Here is a 22,120-nt window from a genome sequence, read left to right as displayed (position 1 = left end):
CAGTGCACCGAGTGACCCTACACCTGCACCTCATGGCACCCTGCGTCACTATCACCATTGGCCAAGGATGGACACAGTGAGGCTGAGGAGGAAGCGCAGGATGAGTCATAGTGTATGAGTGAATAGAGCCAATTGAAGATGGCTGCTCAAGGTACTATTTCTGTCTTTGCTGCATCACTGAGGGAGCGAAGACTCGCAGGCTCCACTCACGGCTGAAGATTGCTGTCTGAGTAAAGCTCTTAATATCGACTTGCACGAAAGCAAAGTACATCTCAAGTTCTGGTACCTGATCGGTGCAGTCGTGGATCAATGGTTATCTGCCCTGCCATCTGCCACGATGCAGGCCGTAGGGAAAGTGGGAGGATCTCTCGTGCTTGTCGAGATCTCGGGCTCAAATCTTCGATATTCTGATCCTCTATTCTTAGATAGAGGATCAGCCTCCTTCAATGTGCTGGGAGGTTGCATAGGACACAACCTTGAGGCAGGGATTCCCAGACTCAATATTCTCCCAGTGGACATGCTGAGGGAAAGCACAGCAGTCGCAGTATTGCCTGCGATTGACACAAATGAACGGCCTGGCACTCAAGGCAACGCGACATGTGAGCCAAGCGTCCCTTGACATGTTGATGGTGGAGGTGGCAAAAAGCAGACCGAACCAGCCAGTCACCATAACAGAACTGGATGTGGCTGAGTGAGATGCAGAGCCCTTGCAATGCACACCACAGTGGGGCCTGGGGCCACCAGAATCCCAGTAGGCTGGAGCCCTACAGCCAGCCAATACATTTACTCCTGCTGCCGATTCCACCAAGAATCACTTGGAAGTAGTAGTACCTGTCACAAGTTGGAATCAAAGTACAAACGCAGAGTGGAAGCATTGTGGCGCACTATGCTGACACCAAACAGGGAATGAAATAAATGCACCACACTTAATTTGAACATTGTCTTGAGTATTTGTTTGTCATTGTTTAGAATGAAGCAGGAGCCCAGCATGAGATGGAGTTTTGGTGGGTATAGGAGGAATTGCAAGGTGTAGGAGAAGATGGTTCGAGGTAGGTTATCTTCCAGAGGTAGATTGCAGCTTTAAGAAGTGACCTAGCTATGACCCTCATTGGAAGGCGACCTGAATTAATAACTGGCTTGCCATACCTCCTCATTGTATTGCTGGCTCTGCAGCAAACTCCCTGCTGTCTCTTTCAACCTTCTCTCTTCACCACGGCTTTGCCATCTTATTCTTTGATCTCCATGGTGAGGCCTCATGGAGGGTAAAGTTATGGAGCGGGCAGCAGATACCATTCAATCGTGAGGGTCTGGGTGGTTGTACTATAAGGAGACCTTAATCCTTCAAGTCACCTGAACCATTGCTTGACAATCTTATGGTGCGTTTGATCGTTCTGGTTGCAGCACCAATTTTTGTTACATCTGCACTCTATAAGGATGTCACGAGCCACGGCTGCAGGGCCTAGCCTTCGTCTCCCGAGAACCATCTTCCACTCTTCCTTCCTCTTTAAATGAGTGGCACAGATGATGACCTTAAAACGAGCACCCAGCGACAGTATCTGGGGAAGCAGGCCATTGACCCGCACGCTTCTGAGCTGGACATTGAGAAAGCAAATATAATTTGGACGTTGAGAGGATAAAAAAAATCTTTAGGCTCAAGTAGGAATAGCCTTGTGTTTGGGGGCCCCAATGGCAACCAGGGTGCAGTCGATGCCCGCTATCTTCATGTAGGAATAGCCTTGTGTTTGGGGGCCCCAATGGCAACCAGGGTGCAGTCGATGCCCGCTATCTTCATGTAGGAATAGCCTTGTGTTTGGGGGCCCCAATGGCAACCAGGGTGCAGTCGATGCCCGCTATCTTCATGTAGGAATAGCCTTGTGTTTGGGGGCCCCAATGGCAACCAGGGTGCAGTCGATGCCCGCTATCCTCTGGGAAAGCCGGGTAGGCGTGTGAAATTGTGTTGTCCTCTCACACTGCTGCTGTTGAACATCAGTATCAGTAATGAAGTCAGTGGCCCTGCTGACGTCCTTGATATATCTGGGTTGCTGACGCTGCAGATGTTGCCAGTGTTGGTCCAGAAGGTGCCAGATGCGTAAAAAATTGACCATTGTGGCAGCCACTGGCAATTTGCCTGGATGGCAGGTCTTGTCCCTGGGTCTTCCCGGAGGAGATGACGCAGCTCTGTTCCACCCTCCTTGCTAAGGATCAGCCTCCTTCAGCACATCTCTTTCATCAGTCCCAGATGGCAACGCTTGGGATGGTAGACAAGGGGGTGAAACTGGTCTTTGGCAGTACCGCAAAACGTACTCATAGCAAACAGGGCAGCTGGTTTCACACTGTGCCTGATTTTCTTTCCCTTTGAGGACGGGTTTCATAGAAACAGGAATAGGCCATTCAGCCCGTCGGGTCTGTTCTGCCATTCAATGAGATCATGGCTGATCCATATCTTAACTCCATCCACCCGCCTTGGTTCCATATCCAGTCAAACCTTTATCCTCATAATTTAACCCTTGGAGCCCTGGTAACATTCTGGTGAATCTGCACTGCACTCCTTCCGAGGCCAATATATCCTTTCTAAGGTGTGGTGCCCAGAACTGTACACAGTACTCCAGATGTGGTCTAACCAGGGCTTTGTATAGCTGTAGCAAAACTTCCTCCCCTTTATATTTTAGCCCTCTAGCTTTCAAGACTAACATTCCATTAGCGTTTTTGATTATTTTTTGTACCTGACCATTACATTTTAGTGATCTGTCTACATGGACCCCTAAATCTGTCTGGACCTCCACTGTTCCTAGCTTTTCACCATTTAAAAAATATCCAGGTCGATCCTTTCTTGCCTTCAATTCCATGAGCTTTAGTTTTGCTAATAGTCTCTTACATGGAACCTTATAAACTATATCCATTGATATTCCCCTGTCTACTTCTTTAGTTACTTCCTCAAAAAGTTAATTAGGTTCGTTAGACACAACCTACTCTTTACAAATCCATGTTGGTTCAAATATCTCAAACAGCTCAAGTAAGTGCTCAGTCACTCTGTCCTTAATTATAGTTTCCAATAACTTCCCCACAACAGATATTAGACTAACAGGTCTATCATTTCCTGGTTTCTCACTCTCACCATTCTTAAATAATGGAGTTACATTTGCAATTTTCCAATCTAGAGGGAGAATTCCTGAATTGAAAGAGCTTTGGAAGATTATGGCTAAAGCATCTGCAATTTCCTCACCCATTTCCTTTAAAACCCTGGGGTGATAACATCAGGTCCTGGGGATTTGTCAGTCTTTAGTGCCATTATTTTTCTAATTCTGTTTTCTTGCTCAGTGAGATCCAGTCCTTGATTCATTATTAGTTTCCCTGGAATGTCAGGTATATTATCCTCTTTCTCTACTGTGCAGACTGACACACAGTAATTATTCAGCAAGTCTGCCATTTCCTTATTTCCATTCACAACATTACCTGCATCTGTTTTTAAAGGGCCCACATTACCCTTGTCTACCCTTTTTCTTCTAATATAATTGTAAAAACTTTTTGTGTTAATTTTGATATCCCTCGCAAGTTTCTTTTCATATTCCCTTTTTGCACCTCTTACTATCTTTTTTGTCTTCCTCTGCTGTTCTCTGTTTCTCTCCCAGTCCCCTGGATCTACACTATTCTTTGTACTTTTGTACGCTCTTTCCTTTAGTTTTATTTTATCTCCCACCTCTTTTGTCGACCATGGCTGTTTTATTTGGTCAGTAGAGCTCTTGCCCCTGAGGGGTATATACTGGTCCTGTATTGAACTAAATTATTTTTTGAACACCTCCCACTGTTCGTCTGTAGTTTTACCCAGTGACAGTTTTGACCAGTTTGCTGTCGTTAGTCATTATCTCATCCCATTAAAGTTAGCCTTACCAAAAGCTGTGATGTGGAGATGCCGGTGATGGACTGGGGTTGACAATTGTAAACAATTTTACAACACCAAGTTATCGTCCAGCAATTTGCTGGACTATAACTTGGTGTTGTAAAATTGTTTACAATTACCGAAAGCTAGTATGTTAGTGACCGTGTTATGTTTCTCCTTTTCAAACCTAACGTTGAATTCGATCATATTATGATCACTGTTAGATAAATGATCCCTTACTGTTAGACTATTAACTAAGTCTGGCTCATTATTCATTACTAAATCTAGTATGGCCTGCCCTCTCTTTGGTTCTAGAACATATTGCTCCAGAAAACTATCTTGAAAGCACTCGAGAAATTCACTACCTTTCTGACTTGAGCTACTCTGCTCTTCCCAATCTATATGAAAATTAAAGTCTCCTGAGGTGGGGGGAACAATCTGTTTGCCCCTGGCCCAGCTATGGAGGGATAAGGCAGCTCACTCCTAACAGCTGGAGAATGGGGTGCTGCCTCACTTACCTCACAGGCCTGAGCTCATGTCAGGGCTGCCGGCTTCAGTTATCAGAGAAAACTAAGATTTAAAAAAAAACTCTGGTAACATTTTTGAAAGTTCACTGAAAGTTCGAGTACCAGGACACAAGGCGCCTGCTGTCGCACAAACTCTTGGCAGTGCTTTCAGAGTGAGGACCGCAGGAACTGTGCCTGTGAGGGCCCTCTCTCACCCTCCGTTGAGGGGGCGACTCTTAAACCGAGTGAAAGCTGATCTGCTCTGGCATTTTCTTCCGTGCCACGTTCCCTTCCATACAGCACATTTACAACAACGGCCTCTCCTGCTTGGGCACTGCTTCGTGATGCTAAGAGGCCAAACTCCGTTTACCATCACACTGTGCACCTGGTGCCGCGCTGCTTCTGCAGACGCACTCCAATTCTGTTTTTGTTTTATTTGGCAGTTTTCTCCCTCTGCTGTCCTGCCTTCTTGCTGGGCACAGCTTCGTGGGCACCGACCCTTTACCTGGGGTGGCTATCCTTCCTGTCGGTGACTATTCCACCGCGGGAGGTGGCACCACCCAGCCCAACCCTGTCCTGACCAGGCATTTGCGTGCCCGGTTTGGAGCAAGAGTCAACCGACAGCGGTCAGGGGCAGGAGCCTGGGCCAATTTTTTTTGTCCTGCCCAGTGCCAGGACCACTGAGGCCACTTGTAGGTCCCTGGCTACAGACCAGCCTGAGCTGGGCTAACTCAGCATCAGAGCGGGGATTGAACCCAGGACCTGTGAATTCTACCGGTATCAGTTGACGGGTTTGACTCGTCCTTTTGGAATGGTTCAGATTGTGTGTGCAATCAAATGCAAGGCAGCCCGTTTCTCATAGACTCAGAGAATGGTGACAGCACAGAAGGAGGCCATTCAGCCCATCGAGCTCATGCCGGCTCTTTGTAAGAGTTGGTCCCATTCCCACCCCCACTCCCCTGCTCTTTCCCCGTAGCTCTGCAAATTTTTTCCTTTTCAAGTATTTATCCAATTCCCTTTTGAGAGTCACTATCGAATCTGCTTCCACCGCCCTTTCAGGCAGCGCAGTCCAGATCGTGACAACTCGCTGCGTAAAAAATTCTCCCCTTTTCCGCCGTGAAACGCAGCAGACAGGAATGCTGGAACAAGCCAGCGCTGCGGAACACAGACTCAGCCACACTCGGCGAGCAAATCCGTGTTCTTAATCGCTAAACACAGACACCGGGCGCTGGCAGGTACAAACAGCATGGCAGCTTCCCCCTGCAATGGCTTAATTTAAATTTTAATCATAATTAAAAACAGCATTTTACTTCCATTATCACTTAATAAAATTAAAAAATAGTTTATTGATCTAACCCTGGTGATGAAACATTGAAAAGAAGCATAAATCTGGTTTGATCCCACTGGCACAATGACATTCACTGTCGTCTCCCAAGTGCCTCAGTTGTAATTAGATTCAACAAAAGAAAGGACTATTTCTCGATGCTTGACATTAATGGTTAAGATTAGCAACACGCTTAATTATTTATTGATTTAATTTTACTAATACAAGACGGGCAGCTGCCCCAGCCCAACACTCAGTATCTCGCACCTTCATGCTGGCTTCAAAAAGAAGGAATTTCCTAATATAGCAAAGGCCATTTTGTATATTTTGCAATTACTTTTCTGGAAGTGAATGCTTCGATTGCAGCTGTCGTCACGGGGAAAATAACCCACCGTTGAAATAACCGTCTCGAGCGACGTTAAAATAGAATTATATAGAATTAGGGAATTTGGTCCGACAGGTCCAATGCCGCTGTTTGTGGTCCATACGAGCCTCCCCCCACCTTACTTCGTCTAACCCTATCGACAAATTCCCTTCTCCCTCGTGTGTTTATCCAGCTTCCCCTTAAATGCATCAAATGAGCGAGCCTCGTCGGCTAATCTCCGTGCATTGTTTGTCACGGTTCGGAGAGTCATGCTGCCGGAGTCTGACTGCCCGGTGCCCCCACTACCCGCGCCCACACTTACCCCTGGGTGCAGTTGGCGTGGCAAGGGTGGCACTCGTGGTTGGAGTCGGCGTACTTGAAGATGAAGCCCCGGGCACCATGAAGACCGTCAGGACACTTCTCCACGCAGTTGGGGCCGTCCTTGTAGTGGGAGCACTTGGTGCAATGGTCGGGGCCCTGACAAGCCAGAAGCAAACAAACACCTTACATCTTTTGCTTGAACCGACACAGAACGGGTGACCGTGAGAAGCACCATTCTGTTTTTAAAAATAGCAACAAAAAAAATCTACCAGACAATTGTTAAGTTTTTATTTTCATCTGAGAAAGTTCAAATATTCCTGTATTTCACAGCCCCCCAACTTCCTCACGGAGAGAGAGAGAGAGAGAGAGAGGGTCCATGGATCGAGCGAGTAAAAGGGAGAGAAAATGCACGCCAAAATTGCTTCAGCGCGTGGCTTGTGCACAGATATCTGTATTTTTAAGTAATTCTTTTTGCTCTTGGATCCTCAGACTCCCACCAGCAATAGGATTTCACGGAAACTGCTTGAACAGTGGCCAGGATAGGGTTACCAACTCTGGTTGGACGTATTCCTGGAGGTTTCATCACATGACCTCTCACCTCTAACCGCCCCACCCAGTCAAACAGCCTTTTTCTTTATCCTTCTCCAATATTTTGATAACTAATAAATGAAATATACACAGGCTCTTTCTCATGCCCCCTATGATTTTTGTCCCGGGTGTTGCTCGCAGCAGTGTCCTGGAGATTAACCTGTAATTCCTGGGCAATCAGAGAGGGTTTGGCAACCTTAGGCCAGGGTGAAATCAGGAGGCAGCAGACTTGGGGTTGCTCTGCTTTTTTAAAAATCTTCCGACTGTTAAATAACTTTACAGTTTAAAAAGAAACACCCACGCAAAAGCGTCATTACTCAGCAACTGGAGAAGACTCGGCTCAGCGTTGGGCAAGGGTTGAGATCTCAGCCGTGGCTCAGTAACACTCTCACCTTTGAGTCAAAGGGGTCAAATCCCACTCCAGAGACTTGAGCACATAATCTAAGCTGACACTTCAGTGCAGTATTGAGGGAGTGCTGCGCTGTCAGAGGTGCTGTCTTTCGGATGAGATGTTAAATTGAGGCCCTGTCTGCCCTCTCAGGTGGACGTAAAAGATCCCATGGCACTATTTCGAAGAAGAGCAGGGGAGTTCTCCCTGCTCTTCTGGCCAATATTTATCCCTCAACCAACATCACTAAAAACAAATGATCTGGTCATTATCACATTTGCTGTTTGTGGGATCTTGCTGTGCAGAAATTGGCTGCCCGTTTCCTACATTACAACATTTCAAAAAAGTACTTCATTGGCTGTAAGCCGCTTTGGGATGTCCTGAGGTTGTGAAAGGCGCTATATAAATGCAAGACTTTATTCTTTGTTTGAGATGCTACAACTGGTTTCAGTGCTCCAGTACTGGGGGAGGCGAAATCAGCTGCAGTTCCTGCCCCAGATCACCATCTCCTGGGCTGGGAGGTGCATGTATACCCATGGGCGTCGAGCGAGAACGGAATCGGGAGCGGGTTGTGATGCATCCCATGGCCAAACAACCTATTGCCAATCACTGTCTAGGTTGAGAGGTGAAGAAAGACCACTTGGATCAGATGCTGAACGGTACCCAGCAACCCAAGCAACTGTATCCCAGCGACAGGCAATGCCGTCTCGAGATGAGTGGACAAAAGAGCTGCTTAAAAAAAGAGACAGGGTGCAGAAATGCAGGGCCATCGCCAATGTGAAAACTTACAGCTCAATTAAAATGTTTGATTGACAAATTTTCGGGGGTGGTCTCATTTGAATCCGCAGAATGTAATGAGGTACATTAATGCCACTGAGTGGGAGTGATTCCGGGATCCAGTACTCCCTTCCTGGAGTGAGACTGGCAGGGAAGGCATCACGGCAAATCCCAGACGTCTATCCACCCTTTCCCTTTTAATGGATGGAATATCACAGGCCATCCCATGCCATGTGCTGCTCCCCCGTTGGCAGCACGGGATCCCAGAATCACCCCAAATCACTGACCTCTCGGACTCTTAAAGGGGAACTGCCCTCAAGCGATTTGTCTTGCAGCACGGGTTTTACAGGGGCGTGTAAAACAGCCGAGGTGATTGGTGCTTTCCCAGGTATGGTGGTGTCAATGAACGGTGCTGGGAACTAAGCAGCCCGTGTGACAACTCAACAGTAACAACTTGCATTTATAGAGCGTCGCTCAACGTAGTAAAACATCCCAAGGTGCTTCACGGGGGTGTTATCAAGCTCTACCACTTAACATTTTACAAAAAGTGTCTCATTGTTTAGAAACTCAAATAATGAGGATGATTTTGACAGCGGTTATGAGGTGTGGTGACGGTGGGACATTGCAGTTTTAGTATTGCGAATCAATTTATACGCTGCTCTGACCACTCACTGTCTGATGTGTTAACCATGTTAACATCTTCTCTATTTAATTTATTAAATCACTACAATCTTCAATCCCCCCCTCCCAAGGGCATAATGAAACATCATTTACCCTATCAAAATGTCATTAAAAGAATAGTTTTGCTATAACAGGAGCCATCTTTAATGTTAATAATTGGATTTCAATGTCAAACATTTCATTATGGATGCGATTGCATTATAACCATACTCGCTGTGCCGCAAAAAATCGTGAGCTTTTGACCTCAGGAAGTGCTATTTTGAGTTTCTTGGGTGCGAGGAACAGCATCAATTTGTAAGCCAAGGTTTTGCACCCAGTGACGCTGGCTTTGGCAGTTAAACCCTGGGGCGGGGGGAGAGAAAAGATAAACAAATGGATGTACTCTAAATTGCTTAATTTTCTGCGGGATTGGACTTCATATGAGCAATGACAAATTTCTGCAGCATCAACTGGAGCATCGCCTTTCTCTTGCCGTTCACGAATAAACTGACAGAAACCTTCACAGTGGTTCAGTTCTTGTGGCAAATAGCGAAGGCATGAAATCAGCAAGGATACAGTCACGACAAAAATGACCGCAGCTGCTGGGCTATGCCTGAGGGTGAAGTGAAACAGTAAAAGATCTTCAGCATTGCCAGAACAAGCTCTGCCTAATGTCTCGTGAAAATCTAATGAAGACCAACACCAACTTTCAGATTCTTCCCCATAATAGATGGGACTCTGATGGGTGGATTGTAAAGAGACCCCAAACATTTATCTTCAACTCTCCATTTTATTTTAAACAGAGAATTTGTTTCTAATCAATTTTGGCTGCTCTCCCAACACAGGGCACTTTCTCCCCCCGCTCTCCCCCACTCACCCCCCCACTCTCCCAACACAGGGCACTTTCTCCCCCCGCTCTCCCCCACTCACCCCCCCACTCTCCCAACACAGGGGACTTTCTCCCCCCGCTCTCCCCCACTCACCCCCCCACTCTCCCAACACAGGGCACTTTCTCCCCCCGCTCTCCCCCTGCTCTCCCCCCCACTCTCCCAACACAGGGCACTTTCTCCCCCCGCTCTCCCCCACTCACCCCCCCACTCTCCCAACACAGGGGACTTTCTCCCCCCGCTCTCCCCCACTCACCCCCCCGCTCTCCCCCACTCACCCCCCCACTCTCCCAACACAGGGCACTTTCTCCCCCCGCTCTCCCCCACTCACCCCCCCCCGCTCTCCCAACACAGGGCACTTTCTCCTCCCGCTCTCCCCCCGCTCTCCCCCCACTCACCCCCCCGCTCTCCCCCCACTCTCCCCCCACTCACCCCCCCGCTCTCCCAACACAGGGCACCTTCTCCCCCCGCTCTCCCCCCGCTCTCCCCCCACTCTCCCCCCACTCACCCCCCCGCTCTCCCAACACAGGGCACTTTCTCCTCCCGCTCTCCCCCCGCTCTCCCCCCACTCTCCCCCCACTCACCCCCCCGCTCTCCCAACACAGGGCACCTTCTCCCCCCGCTCTCCCCCCACTCACCCCCCCGCTCTCCCCCACTCACCCCCCCGCTCTCCCCCCACTCTCCCCCCACTCAACCCCCCGCTCTCCCAACACAGGGCACCTTCTCCCCCCGCTCTCCCCCCACTCACCCCCCCGCTCTCCCCCCACTCACCCCCCCGCTCTCCCCCCACTCACCCCCCCGCTCTCCCAACACAGGGCACTTTCTCCTCCCGCTCTCCCCCCGCTCTCCCCCCACTCACCCCCCCGCTCTCCCCCCACTCTCCCCCCACTCACCCCCCCGCTCTCCCAACACAGGGCACTTTCTCCCCCCGCTCTCCCCCACTCATCCCCCCGCTCTCCCAACACAGGGCACTTTCTCCCCCCGCTCTCCCCCACTCACCCCCCCGCTCTCCCCCCACTCACCCCCCCGCTCTCCCCCCACTCACCCCCCCGCTCTCCCAACACAGGGCACTTTCTCCTCCCGCTCTCCCCCCGCTCTCCCCCCACTCACCCCCCCGCTCTCCCAACACAGGGCACTTTCTCCCCCCGCTCTCCCCCACTCACCCCCCCGCTCTCCCAACACAGGGCACCTTCTCCCCCCGCTCTCCCCCACTCACCCCCCCACTCTCCCAACACAGGGCACTTTCTCCCCCCGCTCTCCCCCACTCACCCCCACCCGCTCTCCCAACACAGGGCACTTTCTCCTCCCGCTCTCCCCCCGCTCTCCCCCCACTCACCCCCCCGCTCTCCCAACACAGAGCACCTTCTCCCCCCGCTCTCCCCCCACTCACCCCCCCGCTCTCCCAACACAGGGCACCTTCTCCCCCCGCTCTCCCCCCACTCACCCCCCCGCTCTCCCAACACAGGGCACCTTCTCCCCCCGCTCTCCCCCCACTCACCCCCCCGCTCTCCCAACACAGGGCACCTTCTCCCCCCGCTCTCCCCCACTCACCCCCCCCCGCTCTCCCAACACAGGGCACTTTCTCCTCCCGCTCTCCCCCCGCTCTCCCCCCACTCACCCCCCCGCTCTCCCCCCACTCTCCCCCCACTCACCCCCCCGCTCTCCCAACACAGAGCACCTTCTCCCCCCGCTCTCCCCCCACTCACCCCCCCGCTCTCCCCCACTCACCCCCCCCCGCTCTCCCAACACAGGGCACTTTCTCCTCCCGCTCTCCCCCCGCTCTCCCCCCACTCACCCCCCCGCTCTCCCCCCACTCACCCCCCCGCTCTCCCAACACAGGGCACCTTCTCCCCCCGCTCTCCCCCACTCACCCCCCCACTCACCCCCCCACTCTCCCAACACAGGGCACCTTCTCCCCCCGCTCTCCCCCACTCACCCCCCCGCTCTCCCAACACAGGGCACCTTCTCCCCCCGCTCTCCCCCCACTCACCCCCCCGCTCTCCCAACACAGGGCACTTTCTCCTCCCGCTCTCCCCCCACTCTCCCCCCACTCACCCCCCCGCTCTCCCCCACTCACCCCCCCGCTCTCCCAACACAGGGCACCTTCTCCCCCCGCTCTCCCCCACTCACCCCCCCACCCTCCCAACACAGGGCACTTTCTCCCCCCGCTCTCCCCCACTCACCCCCCCGCTCTCCCCCACTCACCCCCCCCCGCTCTCCCAACACAGGGCACTTTCTCCTCCCGCTCTCCCCCCGCTCTCCCCCCACTCACCCCCCCGCTCTCCCCCCACTCACCCCCCCGCTCTCCCCCCACTCTCCCCCCACTCACCCCCCCGCTCTCCCAACACAGGGCACCTTCTCCCCCCGCTCTCCCCCACTCACCCCCCCGCTCTCCCAACACAGGGCACCTTCTCCCCCCGCTCTCCCCCACTCATCCCCCCGCTCTCCCAACACAGGGCACTTTCTCCCCCCGCTCTCCCCCACTCACCCCCCCGCTCTCCCAACACAGGGCACCTTCTCCCCTCGCTCTCCCCCACTCATCCCCCCGCTCTCCCAACACAGGGCACCTTCTCCCCCCGCTCTCCCCCCACTCACCCCCCCGCTCTCCCAACACAGGGGACTTTCTCCCCCCGCTCTCCCCCCACTCACCCCCCCGCTCTCCCAACACAGGGCACCTTCTCCCCCCGCTCTCCCCCACTCATCCCCCCGCTCTCCCAACACAGGGGACTTTCTCCCCCCGCTCTCCCCCCACTCACACCCCCGCTCTCCCAACACAGGGCACTTTCTCCCCCCGCTCTCCTCCACTCACCCCCCCGCTCTCCCAACACAGGGCACTTTCTCCCCCCGCTCTCCCCCTGCTCTCCCCCCGCTCTCCCCCTACTCACCTCCCCGCTCTCCCGACCCAGAACACCTTCTCCCCCTCTCTCCCGACCCAGAACACCTTCTCCCCCTCTCTCCCGACCCAGAGCACCTTCTCCCCTTCTCTCCCGACCCAGAGCACCTTCTCCCCCTCTCTCCCGACCCAGAGCACGGTTCTCCCCCTCTCTCCTGACCCAGAGCACCTTCTCCCCCTCTCTCCCGACCCAGAGCACCTTCTCCCCCTCTCTCCCGACCCAGAGCACCTTCTCCCCCTCTCTCCCGACCCAGAGCACCTTCTCCCCTTCTCTCCCGACCCAGAGCACCTTCTCCCCCTCTCTCCCGACCCAGAGCACGGTTCTCCCCCTCTCTCCTGACCCAGAGCACCTTCTCCCCCTCTCTCCCGACCCAGAGCACCTTCTCCCCCTCTCTCCCGACCCAGAGCACCTTCTCCCCTTCTCTCCCGACCCAGAGCACCTTCTCCCCCCATCTCCCGACCCAGAGCACGGTTCTCCCCCTCTCTCCTGACCCAGAGCACCTTCTCCCCCTCTCTCCCGACCCAGAGCACCTTCTCCCCTTCTCTCCCGACCCAGAGCACCTTCTCCCCCTCTCTCCCAACCCAGAGCACCTTCTCCCCCTCTCTCCCGACCCAGAGCACCTTCTCCCCCTCTCTCCCGACCCAGAGCACCTTCTCCCCCTCTCTCCCGACCCAGAGCACCTTCTCCCCCTCTCTCCCGACCCAGAGCACCTTCTCCCCCTCTCTCCCGACCCAGAGCACCTTCTCCCCCTCTCTCCCGACCCAGAGCACCTTCTCCCCCCATCTCCCGACCCAGAGCACCTTCTCCCCCTCTCTCCCGACCCAGAGCACCTTCTCCCCCCATCTCCCGACCCAGAGCACCTTCTCCCCCTCTCTCCCGACCCAGAGCACCTTCTCCCCCTCTCTCCCGACCCAGAGCACCTTCTCCCCCCATCTCCCGACCCAGAGCACCTTCTCCCCTTCTCTCCCGACCCAGAGCACCTTCTCCCCCTCTCTCCCGACCCAGAGCACGGTTCTCCCCCTCTCTCCTGACCCAGAGCACCTTCTCCCCCTCTCTCCCGACCCAGAGCACCTTCTCCCCTTCTCTCCCGACCCAGAGCACCTTCTCCCCTTCTCTCCCGACCCAGAGCACCTTCTCCCCTTCTCTCCCGACCCAGAGCACCTTCTCCCCTTCTCTCCCGACCCAGAGCACCTTCTCCCCCCATCTCCCGACCCAGAGCACGGTTCTCCCCCTCTCTCCTGACCCAGAGCACCTTCTCCCCCTCTCTCCCGACCCAGAGCACCTTCTCCCCTTCTCTCCCGACCCAGAGCACCTTCTCCCCCTCTCTCCCGACCCAGAGCACCTTCTCCCCCTCTCTCCCGACCCAGAGCACCTTCTCCCCCTCTCTCCCGACCCAGAGCACCTTCTCCCCCTCTCTCCCGACCCAGAGCACCTTCTCCCCCTCTCTCCCGACCCAGAGCACCTTCTCCCCCTCTCTCCCGACCCAGAGCACCTTCTCCCCCTCTCTCCCGACCCAGAGCACCTTCTCCCCCCATCTCCCGACCCAGAGCACCTTCTCCCCCTCTCTCCCGACCCAGAGCACCTTCTCCCCTTCTCTCCCGACCCAGAGCACCTTCTCCCCCTCTCTCCCGACCCAGAGCACCTTCTCCCCCTCTCTCCCGACCCAGAGCACCTTCTCCCCTTCTCTCCCGACCCGAGCACCTTCTCCCCCCATCTCCCGACCCAGAGCACCTTCTCCCCCCATCTCCCGACCCAGAGACTCGACATCCCCCACCTCCACCCCCGGCTCTCCCCCTCTGCTCCCCTGTCCCAGGGCCACTGTCCCTCATTCCACCAATCATCTGGCAGATAATCACTTTACAACGTATACGGACTGTATAGTCTTTAAAGCTTTGAAATGACTTAGTGGCATAAAAGATACCAACATCTTTGCCAGAAATTCCTTTTTCTGCTTTTTTAGTGGAGGTTTTAACCCATTTAAAATAGATGGGAACCAATTAACCCGCAGTGTAATTAAACGTGCAAAATTATAATATTTTTAAGTGACTTTTCTTGTGAACATTGTGTTCATTCAATAAAATAACATCCTAATTATATTCCCAGAAGGAAGAGGCAAAGAGAATTCCACCAATAAATATGCATATAGCTAATATAATATACCCACATATATGTGGGAGAGAGCCAATCAAACATTAACTAGATTTGAGCCTTGATGGCTTCCAATTAAAGTTCGGCCACCAGCTTATGAAGCATAAAGCTGCTGTGTACGTCCAATGAGGTGCATGCCTCATTAACTCTTTACACCGTATGGGTGAGATCAACAGGTTTTCTACTGCATAATATCTGCGAAAATAACAGTCTAGATAATTACAATGCTCAATACGCTAGAGGCAGTGGAGTATGTAACACCAGACTCCATTAGTGCTCTCCATCGTTCACCAGAGACTAATCAACAGCAGCTTTCTTAGACTTTCAATAGGCTTTTTAAAAAGTTTGTTACGGTAGTCAGAGGATAATCACACTGCAATTTCTAACTCATGTGAACTCACCTTCTTTCCCAGTAATGGCATCCCGTTGGCTAATCCATATGGTGGTACTTAATTCTGTGACTATCCGAATCTCCTGCAGATGCGTTTACTCAACCGCTTATCATTATCCATTATCATTTATCAGAGAGCCTGTTTTACTAATGCTGGTCATAGCACAGGAGGAACTAGTTAATGGGCAATTATCTGTGCCAGGCAGGATCTTTGCTTGATGACCAACCCATCGGGCATGATTTTAAAAGGAAAGTGTGGGTGCGTTGAGGGCAACGGAAGTCGGGGTTTTTTGGAGCGGGCAGCAGTCCCGGCTCCAACCCGCCGACGAACACACATGACCCAGAGGCGCGCGGCGTTCCCGAAGCCGGAAGTCCCGTCGGCAAATAAAGCTGGCGGGACGATATTTAAAGCAGTAAATCAAGTACTTAAAGTACTTGAAATGTCCATAAATCCAATTAAGAAAGAAGGCAAGCAATTTCCACACTGCCTCAGCGTGTTTCCCGTGCTGTCTGAAACATGCCATGGGGAAGGAGTCGTGTTTCAGCCAGCAGCCATTTAAATGCCTGTTTGACAGATGGGGATAAGAGGTGAGTTATTGCAGCAGGGCACTCAGTTCTCCCAGACAAACTTTTGACTGGGAGATCTTTGTGTTTAGACTGAAAATTCTTGGTTTCCACTCAGAATTGTTCTGATCAAACATATTTATCAACTTTTCAGACCCCCTCAAACTGACACCATCAGGTTGGAGGGCGCGATGACTGCATTCACCAGAACATCCGAGGACGAGGAACATCTCCATCCTCGCCAGGCACGGTGTGCATTTCTGCCACTTGGAGCTCCACAACACAGTGCTGCGTCACAGGCACCTGCACAAGAGCACAGAGGGCAACAACAGAGGGAGCGACGTCGCAGGAGGCACTACCCTCGCCACAGGGTCTACAGACCGAGGCTCAGCTTCCTGGACCTCTCTGAGGAGCAGTGCATACGGAGGCTGAGAGTCAGTCGCCAGGTGATCGCAGACATCTGCAGCCTCCTTCATGCCGAGCTGCTCCCGGCTGGCCCGAGCGGCATCTCTTTACCCATCGCAGTTAAAGTCACCACTGCCCTCAACTTCTTCACCTCCGTATCATTCCAGGGTACCACCGGGGACATCGCCGGGGTCTTTCAGTCATCTGCACACATGTGGCTATGGCAGGTCACCGACAGCTTGTTCCGCAATGCCTCGCAATACATCAACTTCCCCATGGACGACCTCAGCCAGAAGGAGAGGGCCGTGGGATTCCACTCTGTGGCTTGCTTCCCACGGGTGCAGGGTGCAATCGATTGCACCCATATAACAATCAGAGCACCTCCACACGAGCCAGGACTGTTCATCAACAGAAAGGGCTATCACTCCATCAACGCTCAGCTCCTTTGTGATCACCGCACAAGATTCCTTCACGTGTGTGTGAGATTCCCTGGCAGCTGCCACGATTCCTTCATCCTGAGAGAATCCAACATCCCGCCCCTCTTCCACACACCAAATAGCCTTAAGGGCTGGCTCCTCGGGGACAAGGGATACCCCCTGCACACGTGGCTGATGACACCTCTGAGGAACCCCATCAGCAAGAAACAACGTCGATACAACGACAGCCACATCACCACCAGGTCTGTAATTGATCGTGCAATAGGACTGCTGAAGATGTGATTTCGGTGCCAACTCATTCTGCCAAGACTACTCCATCACATCACTCCTCACACCCACTTAAGGCTCATCCTCAACTTACCTTCACTTCCAGAGCACTTCTTCACCTCCCCATTACTCACCCCACCACTACCACTCACCCCAATCCTCATCCAATGTGATGTCTCTGTCTCATACTCACCCTCTGATGCACCTCTTTCACGGTCGGCCTCACCCAAAGCAATGCATTCATCGGCTGACCACTTCACCATCACTCACTCACACGTCTGTACTTTCTCCAATTCTAGGAGAAGAGAGTGCAAAATGCCCCGGAGAGGGCAAGGACTGGAGGGGGGCCACAACAAATAGTGGTCCAAACAGAGGCAGAGGAGGAGGCCCTGGAGATCAGCCGTATCCTCGAGTGCCTGTCTGTCGGGGACGCCGAGACTGGCACCCCACAAACATCTGGTGACACAACTTTAACATTCATCACACACAACATGAATTGATGTTAATGCTTGGCATGTTGAACACCTCAGTATGCTCATCACAACATGTCACATCTGTGATGATGCTTAATATTGCCTTCTGTTCTCTTACAGGCCCTTCAATGACCGCAGTGATGGCAGATGGCAATTCCTCTGAGGACCAGCCGGCCTCTGAGGGGGCACCGTCACATCTGAGCGAGCCATCCACCAGCGCAGATACTCACACCTCGGTGGGTCCTAGTCCTCAGTTAGTTGGGTTGGCGCCCAGTGAGTCACCACACACGTGAGCAGACACTGGTGGCAGGGGCAGCTGTGGAGAGTCCGCATCGATGGGAGCACTCCTCTCCAGGCTCTGCTCAGCTGGACGGCAGATGCTGAACCCTGGGGGCCATCCTTTAAAAGGAGAATGATCGAGGGACAGCAGCACATTTGTGAGGTACTGGAACAGGTGCCATGCACACTCTCCACAATAGCGCAGAGGATGGAGGAGTCCAACTCCTGCATTAGTGGAATGGTGGCACAGGTACGGGAGGGAATCTCTGAGATAGTGTCACAGGGACGTGAGCAACTGTCTGAGATAGTGTCGCAAGTAACTACTGAAATGTCTGAGCTATTGTCACAGGTAAATGCGGGAATGTCTGCGATGGAGGGAAGGCTAGCCTCCATCGAGCTTCAAGCATGGCTCACAAATGAGTCCATTCAGGCCCTGACTACGGCCGTTCAGACTCAGGGTGAACAACATTCTGCCGCCTTAAACAGGCAGACAGAAACTTTACAACTGGCCTTCCAAGACATCACACATGTCCTCCAAACTGTTCTCCAGCAGGGTGGAAGGAGTGATGTGGGTCTGGTCCAGGAGAGGGATGATGGTGAAAGGGGACACGGAAGTGAGGATGCCACTCAATGCGCTCCCACGTCTCACCCGTTGCCCCCCTCTCAACCAGTACCCGCAATGCTGCCTCCTCTCCAGGTGGCCGAGTCTGCCCCTGCACAGGTGCAGGTGGAGCAGTCTTTAGAGGGGCCCTCACGGGCACCGAAACGATGGAATTACATCTCCAGCACGATCCATGCTTCCTGGAGCTTGTGATAGGTGTAAGGCAATGGAAATTGCAACGCTCAAGGTATCAGATGGTTCAGGTTTTTGTTACTCTTTGGAGCTCTGGTTGGGAAAATGGAGCTGCAGCAATTGTGTTCACACTTGTCCACCAAAGGACAAATGAAGCATTAAAGCCACATCGTTGTTAGACCATGGAGATGGTACAGAAAAGGGCACAAGGCTTATCCCTTGGATCGGAGGATTGATTTATGAGACAAGACATCAAACAGTGTAGAGCAGATAAATCCAGAGCTCTACTTTGGGGTATGTCAAGGCAGCACAACAAGAAGCCGCAGACTAAAGCTGATGAAAGGATAGATGTAAGGAAGTATTTCTTCATCCAAAGATTAATCAACACTTGGAATGGTTCACCAGGTAGGGTAGTGGAGGAGAAGGCCTTGGGTTGAATAGTCAGAGTTCCTGATTAAAGCAGAGACCATGTCAATTATTAAGACTAGGTTAGATAAGTGGTTGAGGAAAAAGGGGATAAAGAAATATGGGAACGTGACTGGCACATGGGATTCGGACTTCTGCTCATGGACAGGTAAACACCAACATGGACATGAAAAGCCCGTTTCTGTGTTGTAACTTTTATATCTCTCTACGCACGGCCTCTCTCATCTGCATTTGCCTTGTGCTCTTGTGAAGTCTTCGCTTGGCTCTTGTCCACCATTTACGCACTTCCATTCTTTGGCATGTAGCCTCATTGTTTGGGCAACAAGTGTAGAAATTCAGCAGGTAGTTCGTCATATCAGCCCAAATGACACGAAGGAAGTGTTCAGGCACATTTACAAAACATAGGGTATGAAAATTTTCAGCAACAGAAACTGTAAAAGTAAAAGGAAACCCCCACATTTTCCAAATCACGTATACAGATGACCACCCGCAGACAGATGTAATTGGGATGACACAGCCTGAAAGTGGCTCCTTACCGTTCCATGGCAGGTTACCACTTCTTCATCCATTTTCTCACACTGCTCATCACATTCCATGCAGACAGTGCCATTTGCGAATTCTCGAAATTCCCTGAATAAAATTTAAGCTCAGTATTATAAGGCGCACTTTAGAAGGTTTTGCATGCCACATTTTTCTTTTAACAGCCTTGGTGATTTTTACATTAAAATATAAGCTTGACAGCATTCAATGGGAGCAACTTTTTAACCAAAGCCGTGACATTGCATGCGTGCACATGAATATACACTTCAGATAAGCAGCAACACACCAGAGTTTCAACAAGGACGAGCAGCCTTTCATCCCATTGTCCCAGATCTTCCTTTACTCATGGGAACAACTTCCAATGTAATTGTTTAACGAACACAAAGAACAACTTGCAGAGGAGATTTACTAGAATGGTACCAGGGGAGAGAGACGTCAGCTATGTGGAGAGACTGGGATTGTTCTCCTTAGAACAGAGAAGGTTAAGGGGAGATTTAATAGAGATGTTCAAAATCATGAAGGGTTTTGATAGAGTAAATAAAGTGACACTTTTCCATTGGCAGGAGGGTCAGTAACCAGGGGACACAGGTTTCAGGTCTTTGGCGAATGAACCAGAGGCAACACGAGGAAACATTTTTTTATGAGTTGTTATGATCTGGAATGATCTGCCTGAAAGGGTGGTGGAAGCAGATTCAATAGTAACTTTCAAAAGGGAATTGGATAATTACTTGAAGGGAAAAAATTGCAGGGCTATGGGGAAAGAACAGGGGAGTGGGACAAATTGGATAGCTCTTTCAAAGAGCCAGCACAGGCACAATGGGCCGAATGGCCTCCTTCTGTGCTATATGATTCTATGCTTTATATAGAGCCTTTATATAAACAGCCCACAGCACATCACAGAGGTGTGGGGACACTAGGCACCCAGCCAGGGGCAGGGGGATTAGGAGGGCTGGCTGGAAGCTTGGTTGAAGAGATGGGCATTGCAAAGGTTTGTAAAGGAGGAGAGAAAGGTGGAGGGAATCATCTTTTGAGGAAATTTTCTTTTCCCTCTGCAATGAAAATATACAAGATCTTTTTATCTCGCAAAATCACGCACAGGCACGATGAGCCAGATGCTGGAGGTTCCAAGAAATTCACCATGTCAATGCACAAAAGAGAAAAATCACTGAGCAATTTTAAAAGGGGAGATTCAAATTCTGAATGTTAGCAAGTCACAGTTCTAAAACGGGTCCGTCTGCCTGTTGTGTTCTGTTCCCGAGGGCAGGCTCTGACTCAAGTCTCACGCATGAGATTCCTGAGCCTCTTACTAGAGAGGAACGGCCGAGGGAGTTTTCTATTGCCTTCCTCATGGTTTTTATCTTTGAAGTACCTTCTCTCCTAGGTGGGCTCCAACCATGGCTAAAGAGTCCCACCCGCCCTAACGATGGGCCACCAACGCCCGTCGGACAAAAGTACCCCCCCCTCCCACCCCCGCTGGGAGTCAACCCAGTCTTCAGAGCCGACGTTTCGGTCTCCACTCACCGGGGCCTGAACCCAACCTTTCTGACTCAGAAGTGGGAATAACACCACTGAGCCGGTGGTCACTCCATCCAGACGCCAATCCCCCGCTGGGCATCAACCCAGCATTTGGAGACCACATTCCAGTCAACGCTCGCTGGGACTGCCTGGAGTGGGGCTCGACCAGCCTCTTATTACTGTGTGATGGGTCTTTTCTTTATAACATCAAGTTGCACTTTAATTTGGAAATAGACACCCTCAGCAGGTCCTCTCAACACCATCTCCAAACAGGGCCATGCGTGATCTGCCTGACAGCCTGTAGTGACCAGACATATGAGGAGGAACACTCTGTTCATCTCAGAGAGTTGTCCCTCTTGGTCACATAGTGCCAATCAGCCATTTTCAGAAAATATGAGGGATGTAATAAAGTGATTTCAGGCAGACACAGTTTCACAGGGAGTTTGTATTTTAATGAAAAAATAATCAGATGAACAGCTGGAAATGTGTAGTCAGGTTTCAGGAGATAATGTGAGTGGTTCTGAATGTAAGCAACAGCATTCTCTAAGCAAATTAAAGTACTGATGGTTCTTTTTGCAGAGTCAAATGATATGTAATAAGAAAGTATTACATTGTAATGAAGTTCCTTTAATTAAAGACAATGTGCCAATGTTTGAATTCACAGCTGTATTCTTCATGATGAATAACAATTGTTAAATTTTTACTCCTACCAAGGGAAATGCACACTTCGAAATCCACCTCGATTCTAATTCCATCTTTTTCATCACATAATTAGGGACTGCGGTAAACAGCTTTCTAATTGGAAATAATCCATCCAGACTTTAACTAGAACTGCTCAAAGATGTGACATTATGTCAAATTGTACAAGCCTCGTTGAGGTGAAGCAAAATTGGGAAGCGTTTATTTTGCAACTATCTCCGCTTAAGATTGGGGGCTGAATTGTAAAATGAATTTTAAAAAATCACATTTATTTTTGAAATGAGAAACCTGGGAGAAGGGGAACAGTCCATAGTGCTGGAAAAGGCCGACTGGATGCGGGAGGGTGGGGGGGGAGTTAAATTCTTCAAAATGTCAAATCCGACCCCAACTCACCGCGAACGCGCCTATTTTCCGGGTTGGGGGAGGTGGGTGAGTAACCTGCTTTCGAGAGGCGGGTCAGTGATTTAGATATGTTAATGAGGCTTCGGGCCTCAGACTTTAGCAGCCCTTTAACGGCTGTGGGTCGGGTTTCCCAGGGCCCGGGAAGCTCGGCAGCTGAAGGGAGGCGAGAACCGCCGGATCCAGCAGGTAAGTGAG

The 22,120-nt window shown here is 51.6% G+C and overlaps 1 protein-coding gene across 1 annotated transcript in view; it reads right to left on the bottom strand.

Annotated features, from left to right (window-relative positions):
* Nucleotides 1-22,120, bottom strand: part of LOC137324060 (receptor tyrosine-protein kinase erbB-4-like) — a 938,904-nt gene that overhangs the window by 284,500 nt on the left and 632,284 nt on the right. The window contains exons 14-15 of the mRNA XM_067988230.1: nt 19,306-19,399; nt 6,394-6,548 (exon numbers count right to left, since the gene is read on the bottom strand). Of these exons, the coding sequence (XP_067844331.1) occupies nt 6,394-6,548; nt 19,306-19,399 (249 nt within the window). The remainder of the gene's footprint in view (nt 1-6,393; nt 6,549-19,305; nt 19,400-22,120) is intronic.

This window comes from Heptranchias perlo, chromosome 7 (genome assembly GCF_035084215.1).
Source record: "Heptranchias perlo isolate sHepPer1 chromosome 7, sHepPer1.hap1, whole genome shotgun sequence".
Lineage (NCBI taxonomy): Eukaryota > Metazoa > Chordata > Chondrichthyes > Hexanchiformes > Hexanchidae > Heptranchias > Heptranchias perlo.
This window is presented reverse-complemented; position numbering and strand designations above follow the sequence as displayed.